The 13,901-nt window shown below is 44.8% G+C and overlaps 1 protein-coding gene across 2 annotated transcripts in view; it reads right to left on the bottom strand.

Moving 5' to 3' along the window:
• Positions 1-7,796: 7,796 nt before the first annotated feature.
• The window catches only part of LOC111249210 (uncharacterized), a 48,558-nt gene continuing 42,453 nt past the window's right edge, over positions 7,797-13,901 (bottom strand). For both annotated transcript variants that reach the window (XM_022802772.2, XM_086988221.1), the window contains exon 2: positions 7,797-13,697. In XM_022802772.2, coding sequence (XP_022658507.1) covers positions 12,342-13,697 — 1,356 coding nt within the window. In that variant the 3' untranslated portion in view covers positions 7,797-12,341. The remainder of the gene's footprint in view (positions 13,698-13,901) is intronic.

Genomic DNA, 13,901 nt, shown 5'->3' with positions numbered 1-13,901 from the left:
GTTGACAAATTTGTCAAGTTAGAAGCTACTTACGAAAACCCATTGTTATATAACAAAGGACAATTTATATGAAGAATTTGTTAATTAATGCTCATCATCACCATCGACAACTACGAGTTACAGTCCGATCGGGAAAGTACACGGTTGTTTTATTTAAATCTGTTCTAATTCATTCAGATTGATATGTACGTTGCGCCTCTATATTGTATACATATAAGCCAACAAAAATGTTTTTAACCGTTCTATTTTCGATTGTTTACTGAAGAATGTTACAGCCGTAAATTTCTTTTCCTTAAAAAGCTGAAGCTAGAAAAATTTTATCAGAAAAAAGAAAAGAAATCCAGCAGTTAACTATACTTACAAGTTTCTTAAGAATAGCTAGTCACCGCCCTTTTCCCTACGAGTACAATGTCAATCAAGCTAAGCACTAGGAAAACGAATAGATAGAGATTAGGCAATATTTAATATCGATATCATTTTTCATCTAAGGTCAGTCCATTCATACTGATTAATATGAATTATAATTGTGCTGCCATCGCCTTATCTTGCACGATCGCCTCTTCACCTCTGAGGAAATGCCAGCTCCAACGACTACAAGCCAGCATCAGTCAACTTTACTATACCTCGAAGTGTCGTATTTTTTAGTTTACTTCAGCATCGTTCTGCGGCATTCTAGGAATCGTCGGCACTGTCTCTGCCTCTTCCATATTTGGCTACCACTTGTACCACCTTGCACTTTGATTCCTTACACACCCGTCATTCATTGACTTAATGCCGCCGCTGACCATCAGGACGAACATAACAAAAAAGCAAGACAATCTGCTCCCAATAGATTTCCATGTTCGTGGTGGTGTCTCGGTCGCTCCGTCAAGAACTCCCAGGGCTTAAACTAAATCCCGAATGCCACAATGAGATCGGCCGGATTGGAGCTCTTCAGCAGCTTTCCCACTCTTCCCCTATGCGACAGCTACCCGCCTGGTCATCATCTATGTTGCAGGTTACTGATTATGCCTCGAGTTCCCTGTCGCGATCACGCTAACTCAGTTTTTCTCCATTCAGTATGGCCGATTGATTCGCACTCATGTATCACTTTGTCCTTTTCTTTGTGTCGGGTGAGCGAGCTGCCCGTTAGCTCCTCCACCACTCCGTGACAGGGCGCCGTGTCTCTGGAGGCCGGTGTCGATTCGACGGAGACACTGAATGGAGCATCGATGCAGGCGCACGATAGTCGACGGGATAGTTGGTCTTCCTGTGTGAGATACCGTTCCTCGATTAGTTTCTCTGCTTGCTCTAGTCAGCAGATTCACGAAGCCGGAGGCGGAAGGCGATTGGCGAGCGGTTCTCGGGGGGCTTAGGCAATGGCAGAGCACAGAGCCTTAGTTCCCCTCTTCTAAGCTGGAACCGGGTTCGAATAAATTAATTATGACATCTTCAAAAATGAGAATCAGCGAATTTTACTTGGGTAGTTAGACCTGAGGTACGTACCAAATTGCGCCATATATATATATATATATATATATATATAAATATATATATATGTACGTATTTGTGCGTTACTTTGAGCAGGCAGGTCTGTGCGTACTGTATTTTTGTTCAGTTTAACTGGTCTGAAATTGGCCAACGATAGGGAGATGTCGACGAGAGAAAAAACGAGATTTTGTTGGTAGGCAACATGACTTGACGTTTTGCCGCTTTAGGTGGATCATAATGTGACACGTACGACGGACCACCGCGTGTTTAAGCGATTGCGTGAGATGACTGCGGAATGATTTGCAAAGCAACTTAATCACTTTTTCGCTCCCCGTCTTCGTTCTACAGCCAAATGGGATCTGGGTTGCGAGCCCAGGTCAGACTGACCGCCCATCTCTGAGCACAGATCGTCACCAACGAATTGTATGTCTTCCGCACTTCTAACGAACGAACGAGTGCCAATGGCTTCGACGGGCTGCAGCGTTATTGACAACAGGGAAGCCGACCGAAGTCTAGTGAAAAATATGTAAAAAAAAAATGGTTATCTGGTTGTGGAATATCAATGTGATGCCATCCATACCGATGCAGCAGTTTGGGTAACTGCAGGAATGACAACAGCGGGCAAGTGGTAACTGGACAGAATAAAAACAGACCTCAATGATGCGGCCGTCATACAATTACCTCTGTCCTCCAGGTGGCCTGTAGTTTTCTATGTGAGGCCAAATAAAAGATGGGGGAGACATTGCCATACACAGACAAAATGCACCGTTCCCTGAAAATTGACTGGGGCTGCGTTGCTGCTTCTGTGGCTGGCCACTGAAGACGCCGAGGAAGGGAGGCAGGCCGGCCGGTAGGTTGTGCCATACGCGCACGAGCATAGGGCCTGGACTTGGACCCAGTGAAGAACGGACCACACACGAAGTCCGTCCTCCGCAGTGATGTGCAACAAGCATAAATGCAGGCTCTTTGTATTTAGGCGGCTGGATCGCGCGTTGCGGTGGCGTACCGATGGAGTACAGTAAACATTAACTATGGCAGCAATTCAGTACAATGGACGCGTTTAGGGGGGCGATAGCCAGTTTGGGCGGTTAGAACAAATAGATATTCATTCATGGGAAGCTGCTATAGAATTCCCGCATTATGCCGTAAATGGCTTAGGGGCGGGCTGACACAGCACCTCAACAGAAGCAAAGCTTGGAACTGGAGACCCCGTACTACATACCGTCCGAAGTCCATTGGGTGAAACTGACGTTTACGGGTTTTGAAATTAACAATTTATCTCTAGTTTGATTAGCGCCCCCTTAAAACCATTATTTAGAAATTAGTGTATGTCATGGACGATGTACAATTTCATTTTGTTCCTTGACTGATCGGAATTACAGCAAAAGTTAGGCGTACATTTCAGTAAAAAAAAAGGGGCTTGCTTGTACAAACCGCCGTATCCGGTCGGGAACAGACACAGTAATGGTAAGCAAGAAGAATTATTTTGATGACGTGGAGCGTCGATACGCATGTTCATTGGTTGGCTCTTAGTCTGATGACACAATGGTAGGTAGCTCCGACGTAAAATAAAAAGGCGTTATTATTCCCGAATCAAGAAGTTGCAAGTAGGTTTAGATAGTACAGTTCTCTCGCGCCCGATATAACTAACAGCTTGGAAGGATTTTTTTCTGTCAGAAACTTTAATTAATAAAGTGGTGTTACTCGCAATGTGATCCTATGAGTGAGTTATTTTTACTCTAACCGCACGATTAGTATATTTATCGCAGTTCCATAAGATACGTTTGTAACGTTTATTAACAGATTCACTTTACAAAAAAAAAAATGAATAATACAAATGAAAAAAAATGCGCACTTATTCCTATATAAATGCACTAATGTATTTTTCTATCCTTCAGTAATTTTACATGTTTACAAGCGTCACCCCTCGATTCTGTTTCCAGTTCGTATATAGCATGCAACATGTCTAAATGGAGGCGTATATGATCAGGAAGGCGAGCTATCTTCAATGAAAAGTTATAGTAATGTAGGGAATTTCTCTCCAACGGTTGAGCGGCAAACAACGTTTGGGAGTTCTGGCACCTCAACATACAGATTTCAGAGGGATCACCTTCAATGGCAGGTTATTCTTGTTTTCGATCGAATAACTAAATCATCTCTGCTGAAACATCTGAATCGAAGCAGAAAAGAATACGAAGGCGCAAATATGGGTATCAGATAATCTGAGGGATCTGGTGATTTATGAAAGCTTTGTTCTGTCAATTTAACTGCGGTGTTCACAGCTCCGTCTCACCGCCACATGTCGGATAAACTAGTGGATTACATTGTGAAATAAATAAAGCCTGTAAGATGTCTGGTCTGCTCTTCTAGATATTTTACAGGGGAAGGGAACAAACGTGGACCACAAAACGACGCTACCTTCGTTCAGTTGACCACAATACGGGTCTCGCGTCGAAGGGTAGTTTCAGTCGGAGTGGTTTCAGCTGAAGAAAGGAACGGGTGGGACAGGAGAGCGGGGCAAACGATGGGACAAGCCACGAATCTGTCGCGAATGCGTTTATCGCCGGCGCAATAGAATACATCCGAGTATCAGCTACCTTTAGACGAGAACTGATTGAAATCGTTAAACATTAGTTGACCGGGGTCGTGTCGAAATCAAAGAATTGCTAGGAAAAGGATCGTCTCTTCGTAAATAATAATAATAATAGATGAAGATTTTCGTCTGCCGTATTTTGCTTTCAAAAGATTTATCGTTCTAAAATATTACCACGCACCGCTAAGGGTTGGTTTTCATCTGTACCAACTGCTGTAGCAACGACATATGAAGAAAAACTGAATTGTAAGAGGCCAACCCAAGCTGTAGCCCGTTGGCTCTTGAAAGAGTGAAGAATAATAAGATTATTAAACTTAAATTGTTTGATGTGCGACACCGCAATTATTACATTATTGTTATTATGGGTCGCGGTACAAGCAACCGCGACTTGAATTTGCAGGTCCTCAGTGTGGCCTTATACATAAGCAAGGCATTTAATAGGTTCTGGTAAAATCATCGATCAACCAAACCATCCGGCATCGCGGATGACGGAATCATCGCTATCACGCAATTGTTACGGTAGTCCAAGCACCATTGTGACCCCGGCATAACCGCGTTCCGCCGCCCCTTCTCCCCCGGCACAATTATAGCGGCATGTCGCAATAAAACCTAACAATAATGAAGTATATATATATATATATATATATACTTTGTTTAATAACAAAGTTTTATTTATCAAGTCATCATACATCCATCGACCGATATGTGACGATGCTGCCTATCTTCTGTTACTGTTCAAAAAGGCTTGCTTGACCGACTGGTATGGATGCCATGTTGCTGGCAGCTTCGTTCTTAGTCAACGTTAACGGCAGAGGCGTTGGAGCTTGGCGTAAGTTGAAATTTAGTCTAAATCGTCATCTGGTGGCTTTTTTTTTTTCATAAGTTCCTATTTCATAAATTCAAATTGATGTCTTCGTGCTGCGATCGTCGCACGAAGTGCCCCAGCCCTCCATTCTTGGCGACATTGGCTCTTGTCGACCCACTTATTGCCCACGGTTCACTTTTGTTACCGCCTGTGATAATCCGTTCAAATTTGCCGTCTTGTGATGTCTTTGTAGCAGTCGAATTCAACTACTGCGAACAGCCCCTTTTAGCCACGCGATGCATCACGTCATGATCTGTGCAAAACGGTAGACGCTACGTTTCCGCATTAACACCCACGAAAATTGACCAGATACCCTCACGCTGATATTTTGAACACGAATGTGTTTGAAACGATTTTTTTTAGGTTATTACCTCAGATATACTGACAGATTAAGAAAAAACACTAAAAACACTATCTATTACAAACAATTTACAAGAGTGAAGTTCTTCCGTAGTTGCGTTTGGAATGAATTATAATAGTACGAAGTACAATGTCAATGCTTCACAGTTAAATCTTAACCGTGTAAATAAATACTTTAAGTTTCATATCCAATATTAGCGTTACGCATTTCAGACGGCTGGCACTTCCCAACACACAACGGAGAGCGCCTACTCCCGGTTTCAACGTTTGACCATTTCGTATTCTTAAGTTATAAGGTAAAAATGTTGTCGTTGAACCACCAGGGAGGTGAAGCCCGGTTGTCTGGTAAATGTTGGCAAGTCCCTAAAGAATAATGTCCATGATAAAGCACATAAATGACCGTCAATATATAACATATAATTCGTACTTGTCACTACATAAAAAATGTTTCGTTAGCTGAATGTATGGTACTGCATTAGTCAAGAATTGCTGCTGACGCTTACTCCCTTTCAGCACAAAGCGGAGTATACTTATGTTCGTTTCGAGCCTAGGCCGCTTCACGTGACCCTACGTTCAGTGCCAGCGTGCCATCACGGACTTCACCACCCCACTACCTAGATCCCACCAGTTGCCCATACCCTTTTTGTCTGTAATTAGTCGTATTGGTTTTTTTTTTTTTATATTTTGACCTATGCGTCGACAGCTCACCTTAGTCGGTAGTGTGTTTGCAGGTGGCTGGTTAAATCTCATTTTGGAAATACTTCTGCAGACAGGCAATTCCAACAACATTTGTAGCTGTTTTTTGATTTCTTTCTTAGGGTAGCACCACTATCGTTTTGATTTCACCGCCATCTTCCACTCAGCAACCTGCCCGATCTCTGAAAATTTCGCACTTGTTTCTCACTGGCATCCAACAATCACCAGTCATTGCTGCGTACCGTGAGTTGGCACACCTCAGTTTGGCTTGTTTCCCTATCTTCAGGGTCCCTCTTGTATACCATACGCTAGGTTGACGACAACGGTCCTAAACAGCTCCACCGGGCTTCAAAGAAAAGGGAGAGAGCGGTCTGAACAGGGAATGGTTTGGGGTTAGCGTGGTGGGGTCACTTGGAGCCACGCCCAGCGTGCTTATGATGCGCCCTCCCCTATTAAGCTCCAGTGAGCGCCCAGCTGTGGGCCTCCTTGCTCATGGAGCCCCAGCTGATCACGGGTGCCTGTGACACGCGCACGAGGAGGAGACCCATAGCTCACTACAAACCAGCATCTCAACTCAATGAGCGACAGACCTCAAAGCACCAGGAAAATGCTCGCCGGAGAAGGTGAGGGATCGCACGAATCGTGTACACCTGTGGGGCTTACGAAGTAAGATTGGATTGCGTAGGGGAAGGGAATGAGTGAAGGGTCCAGTGAGTTGGGGCCCCTGGCAAGCCAGTCAGGAACTCAGGCACGGGGAAGACCTAGCTGATTGATTTGCTTGCACTGCTACTCGCTAGGCGGGCAGACTAGCGTCCCGCTGTCTCTGCCGGTGATGATTTTACTGGCGCTACTGTGTCAAGCTTCGAGATGGCTTGCCAGCTTGTTCGCCATTTCGGCATAGTTGCAGGCGGGCGAAAAAGACGTGAAAAATGCTGTGCTAACACTGAGAGTATGAATGCTGCTGGGGACACATCGGATGAGGATGACAAGTTTGTGGGGCACAAAGTGTAGAAGCTACATAATAGACGAAGTTTTGGTAAAACGCCGAGGGGTGACTTCGGAAGAGATGAAGCACAAACACAAAGCGACAGGGTTATCAACGTTAGAAGGTCCAGAGGGGTCAACGGAGGGGAAGAGGCAAACAGTCAGGAAGGCAGGACACGAAACTAACGATAACAGGACAGGTAGCGGCAGTGTCGCCAGGCCCCCAGCCGTCGACAAGATGAGGTCGAAGCAAAGTCCTAGATACAAAAGATCGATGTAGCTGATCTGCGCCGATGAGCAGGACACCAAGGTTTCAAATCGAACTTTCTTCGTCGCTCTCTCTGCATTTCACTTCTTTTCTTGCTGTCAGCAGCGAATGAACGAGCAAATTTCAGTGACACAGCCAACATTACAATCGTGCAGCGTTCCGACGTGGAATCAAACACTTCTGTTTTCCGAGTTCCATCTCGTTTTTTGTTCTGCTGCCACATTATATGTTTCGTACCGACTTCTACAGACTTGTCAAGACATAGCCGCTATTGAGGAACCCCTTAGCCCTACACTCAATGCCACTGGCTCGTTTATTTCGACTACATAACATTGCATTCGTATGCGTTTTGACTAATTCAAAACTATTTTTGGGCCCAGCCAAAAAGCCACTAAATGACAAATCATACTACAACATTACCCCACAAAAACCTCACCAGGCTGGGCTTTCAGCTGCCGAGCATCGTATTGGTCCCATCAGATCTTTTGACACTAGACTTGACCTATAGCTACACCGACCTACATAGAGAGACAGTGACGAATGACAAAGCCAATAGGGAATGAATTTTCTAAAAGTACAATACGCTTTATTATGTTCGGTCGGATGTTGTGCGGGTACACCGCTTAGTTAGATTGAAACGCAATGTTTTTTCGGCATTGTGTCTTTCAAGCACAGTCGATTCATACGTAGGTTTTTTGGACCCCAGCTAGATAACTGGATAGGTTAAAATCGTCGTATCTAGATTTACAAACTGAATAAATGACAATTTCCAACATCTTATGTATCATTGACGTTGTACCAATCGATGAATTGGCGCAAGGTCATATCGAAGGACAGACTATTGCTGGCCACGCCGTCAAATGCAGACATGTAAGTGAGAAACTTGTTATTGTGTGCCATGTTCGACTCGACATCAGCTTGCCATAGCTGCTTTAAATAGTACAATATCTATGCCTTTCGCTTATTATCTATGTTTACTACTCCTGCCGCTGCTGCTGCCGAAAGTATTTGATCGGGAGGTTGGTTGATCTGAGATGATCGAAACGGGTCCCGATGACACAGTTACAACAACGTTGATCAATGAACTCGCTTGTCATCTAGCGACTCAGGCGAAAGGCTAACTTGAGTGCCGTTCATCTTTTAACCGAACAAAATCACCGAAGTGTAAAAGGACGAAGGTCGTGTGTATGTGGGTGTCATCGAGCCGCTTTGACCTTCCCAGATAACGGCGGGCCATTCTGTCTCATTATGGGTTCATTTGAAACATGCCGCATACGATTTTCCTTTCTAGCGGAGCTTTTTTTGACTTCATGTTGTAGTTCCCGCATGCTTACTTCTCTATCTCTTCGCCACGTCAATTCTACCTAAATATAATAGTATATTTATTACTTCTACTGTCTTTATATCATTATTGTTGAAATAGTTATCATTGATGATAATATTATTAGCTTTTACTCTCGTTATCTTTGCATTGCTCCCTTATTACTATACGATTGAATTTGTCGATAATAATAATGATAATAATATAATAGTTGCTATGTTTAGTTATTCTCGTTTCATTATCGGACTGGTCATTTCGACAATATGCTTCTTTATGTACAGTTATATACAGGCATTTCAGGGTCAGTGGACGTTGCTGGTCGTAAGCGACACTTTTCGAACCGCAGTTGCCTGACGAAATGATCCACGTACGCGGAATCCCCCGGAAATTTATGTCTGTGACCTGATGGTAAGAGTCGTCGTCATAGACGCAACACTGGTATCTAGGGTCCACGGCAAAGTACGCTGATCGCCATCGAGTGGGCCCGTAAGCTCTTAACGGGTAACCACCAACTCTGAAGATGATCAGCCTTACGTGCTCGCCCTCAATCGTTGTGTACGCTAACAGAGCAAATTATCGTTGCAACAAACAAGCAAGCTTAAAGCTTTTGTAAGCGGTGTGGATCGCCGTTTTCAACTTCACACGAACGTTTGCTAATAGACATCACTACCGAAATGTAGGTAATTTTTTTATTCATTGTTAATGTGATGGCAACGCGGCCGACGACGGCCCTCGGTCTGCGCGGGAAGTTTATTACCATAATCGTACTGTATTACTTCATGAAATTATAATACGAACACGGTTCTGAACGCTATGACGACTTGCCTTCGAATCTCCCCGCCGTCGAACGTGTTCCGGATGGGAGCTGGACGATGACGATGTCCTCATGAGTTGGTTTCACTTTATTGGGCCACAGATATTCATAGCATACAGATACGCTCGTATTTGTGCCTTGTTACCTCTCTATCGCTTTGAAAAATTTGTTCGTATAATCCGTAGTTGAAGGTCTGTGTAATCTAACGAGTGACTGAGTGAACGGCAAGTAACTGAAAGCTCGCTGACGGAAATTGTTTACACTTTGACAAGTTATGCCATAACTTATCGATTAGCATTGTTATTGTTGTTGCAGTTGTCATCAGCATCTATAATACGATGTGTTGGTCCTTCACGGGCGCACAAGTAGACACCAGTTTCAGTCACTTTATCAGCTGTTTGGGGGGTTACCGGGTAGCGGGCCTGTTGCGTTATTATTTTTCTCGTATCATCTTATTATTATCATCATTATTATTAGTCTGTAGTACTTTTTTCACAAAAAAACAAGGCGCTTGATGGTGATGCCGACTTGCAACATGTGGGGCTATATATAAATGTGAGGCCCACAATAGCAGAATTGCAATAGTAGCATTATTCTATAGTAACTTACTAACAGCCACACATGAGCACAGGCGCATAAACGAGACATGCAAATAATAATGTTCCTTTTTTTTTTTTACAGAGCAATACTCGCTGCCCTTTTGAAATTACGCGCGCTAAATTTATTGTTCCGTCCGCCAAAAAAGGAAAAGTTATGCCTTGCGTTGTCCGGTAGTGCCGCTCTGGCTGTCTGTGTGTGTATTGATCTACTACTATTATTATCATTATGATGATTATTATTATTGTCATTTTATTCTATACAATTGACATCAGCAGTGTTCGGGTTTCGCCGGTATCACGTACCTAATAACTGCACAGGTTGCAGGTCCCCTGAATCTTGTGGGGTGAACACAGATCTGTTGGCTATTTTGCAGCGAACACCATCGCCGCTGGCCGGCAACTGGATGCACTTGCAACAACTGGATAATTTCGCGTTTGTTTATTTATGTAGGTTGGTCGTATTTATCAGCCTCGCTTACTGTATTACGGCGCTGACGGTCTGCGAAGGCACCCGAAGCTGGCGATTGGAGAAAATTGCAAGATCGTAAGTCATACTCATAGAGATACTTGGCCTTCGTAATTTTTCAATAAAGCCATATTGTATTATTTTGCTTCGCATGACATAGGCAAGTGTTCATTCTTGCTTATTTGCTCCTATTTTGTATTTTCCCGTTGTTGTTTGTTTCTGCGTTCTGTACCATAGATTCTTACAACGATGAACGTTGATTATATGTATATATATATATATATATGCCACTGAAGTTTACCACCGTCGCTAGTAACAGACCTTTCTCTCAGTTATACTACCTAAATGACTAGTTGTGGCCCCGATGAATACGCGACACATTATTGGGAAAGAGCATTGGCTTTCCTCCAATATTTGGCCATGCGTTGCTCTCGCTGGAGTCCAATTCCGTTAACATTCACTACATTGTATTAACAGTTTTTCTGCGTCTACATTATGATATATATATGAATTTTTTCTTTCATCTTCCGAGATCATTGCGGCACACATCTTATACACATAATTGCTCTACTCCGCACAGGGGCAAAATGCATTTGATCTCTACATTTTCTTGTCGAACGAATTCCCATTAGTAGTTGTCTTTGTGAGGCAGTTTTCTTCCGGTCGTCGAAGTCGGGTCGAGGTCGTCGACTGGACAAAACCGAGGGACCAGATCAGTTTTTCGAAGGGACGTTTTTTCCTTAGTCCTTTGTTCCGTATCTTTTCTTTCGGTCCTGTCGGGTGACTGAGATATGAGTGTACCCGACCGATGGTCAAAGAACTCCAGCGAAGGCAATTATATGAGTTGCGAATCGAAGGCAACGCGACTGTTTACTTATATCGTTTGGGGCCGTTCGAGATCATTGCCGCATCGCTCCACTGACAACCTTCTGTGGCCACGTTTCAGTGAGAGGCTTTGTACGCAGGTAAACGACAACTGGCAAAGGCATCCTGGTCTGGCACTGTTTACTTGGTAAATTGGGTTAAACTTGGTAGGCTAGTTAAGTTAGGCTTGATAGGTTCGTTAGGTCAGTTCACGTATTGTTACTTTGTGGAGAGAGTAAGGCGTTGCAGGACATCGCGTGATGTTGAAAAAGTTCGGCTTATCTTTATACAGCTATGTTCTATACAGGATTATATAGTACCAATAGTAAATGGGATTGTATACTCGCAGGGTCTATTTAGATTTGGATTTCGGCTATACGTACATACATGTTTCTACCTGACAATGACCGGCAATACGTCATACCATTTGAGATTTGTATAATGGACAAATATAGGTAGGATTTCAGAGTCCTGTCGCTGCGAAACAAACTTCGCGGGTAGCAGTCGAATGAATGAACGAGATGCGGTAGAGGTGGATGCAAAATGCATTCTAGCACCCTAAATAATATGATAGGTTTTTGCAATGATACATAGCTATATGGAAGTACTTGTCGGGGGAACGATGAGACCACACACGAATTCCGTGAGAGGGAGATATAAGTAAATATAGAATAATTGACATACAGGGTCCTAAATCTACAAAAATACCTTTTGCTGCACCAGGTTCCTAACTTTATCAATGGCAGTCAGCTTTTGAACTGATTTGCGAAGCACTTGGGCTAGTGTAACGGAAAGTAAATGTTTATTATTTTTGAACAGCATAACTGGAGACAGCAATTGTATTAAGAAAGATTCTAATTCGTTTGGTTGTTTCTCTAGCTTCAGTTATCCTGCAGGTTTGCGAATAGTATACCTAAGAAACAGATATAGTTAGACAACGGATATAGGACTACCGGATATTTGTCTGTCTATAACTGTTTGTTTGCCTGTGTGAGCCTAAATGCAGAGAGGACCAGGGCACCTGGAGGAGCGTTTCTCCCTTCAGACCACCGTGTGTCGCTTCATATGCAGCGACAGATGGTCAGAGCGAGAGAAAGCTCTTTCACAAAGCCTGCATTGAAACGGCCGGTCGCCAGTGTGCTTGCGGTAATGTCGAGTCAACTCGTCTGAACGGGCAAACTTCCAGCCACATCCCTTCCAGGTGCACATATAAGGCTTTTCACCCGTGTGGGTCCTCAGGTGGGCCTTCAGGTGTGAGCTCTTGGTGTACGTCTTCGCGCAACCTGGGTGCGAGCAGGTGTGAATCGTGACTTTCTTGCTCTTGCCAGCGCCCCCTAGCACGCCCATGCTGCCTGCGGCTGACCCAGCCATGCCCGTAATTCCCTCGGAGATGCTCGATCGTCGGCCGATGCCAGTGCCAGCGCGTCGTGTTACGGTGCGCTTCAGGGCCGGACTCAAAAGGCTGGGACAAAACGTCGAGGCAGGCGGCGCACACGTGGGGGACGCCATAACCGACGGTGACGTACTGACCAGGAGATCAGCTGATAGGTGAGGAGAAGACGGGGGAGTGACTATCCGGGGATACTGTGAGCCATTTTCCGGTGCCGTCGAGTACACACAGCCAGCGACCTGTGTTTCAGGTGACGCTGGCGGAGAGATCTGTGTGGATCCGGGGGCGACAAACCAGCCCGATGGTGGAGGACCACTCTGCTGATTGTAACTGCCTACGGTGGTTGGCGGATATAGCTTGAAGTCGTCAACAGGTACAGAACTACTGTAGTAACCGCCGCCTGGTGAACCTATCGATGATACGTAGCCTTGCGGCGTTTGAGGGATCTGAGGGACGACTTGTGGAGGATAGCTAGCCTGAGGATGGTACAATGTTTGCTGTTCATCGATAATCTTCGGACCTCCCTTCACATCGGGGTAGATGGACTCCCCGTAGAGACTAACGGAACTGTTGCCTTCGTGTGGAGCGTAGGACGACGTAGAGGAGGCGGGTGATAGCTGACCGGTCGAGTCGGAACAGCGAAATGCTCGGTCGTGTCCTGCACTGCCTGGACCGGTAGGCCCTACGGCCAGGGAACCCGAGCTAAGCAAAGGCGTACCCGAAGCTAAAGGATGGCCTAGCGGAAGCGGGCTGGACGGCGCGCCGGAAGAGGCGTCATCGTCGTATCGCGCCGGAGCAATTGTAGAAGGCACAGACCCTGCCAGGCCTGTTGCGGCCCCCATCGTGGCGGGATGTTGTTGCCCAGAACTACCTAGGCTTCCATGATGGACCAATAGCTGGGGACTGTGAGGACTATGCGGACTCTGCGGATGGTTGACCGCCGCTAACGAAACGCGCACATCGGGGTGTACGTCGTCAAGAAGGAAGGACTCGATGTCTTGCCACATCTGAAATAGAGATAAACAGATAGCAGATGTACACGGTCAGTCGAAAAGCCTAGTTGGGTTCGTTTTTTTAAATGGCCAATGATAACTGATTTAAATGTTTATTACTACAGTTCTCCCACTAAAGTTCTTGTAATATGTATCGTGATTAGTTCCCGCATTGTATTGGAGAGGACACTGATAAAATGACGAAGTCCGTTTCCAATA

This window comes from Varroa destructor, unplaced genomic scaffold (assembly GCF_002443255.2).
Source record: "Varroa destructor unplaced genomic scaffold, Vdes_3.0 BEIS01000004.1, whole genome shotgun sequence".
In the NCBI taxonomy this organism is placed as follows: domain Eukaryota; kingdom Metazoa; phylum Arthropoda; class Arachnida; order Mesostigmata; family Varroidae; genus Varroa; species Varroa destructor.
The sequence above is the reverse complement of the archived record's forward strand: the minus strand, read 5'-3'. Positions and strand labels throughout refer to the sequence as shown.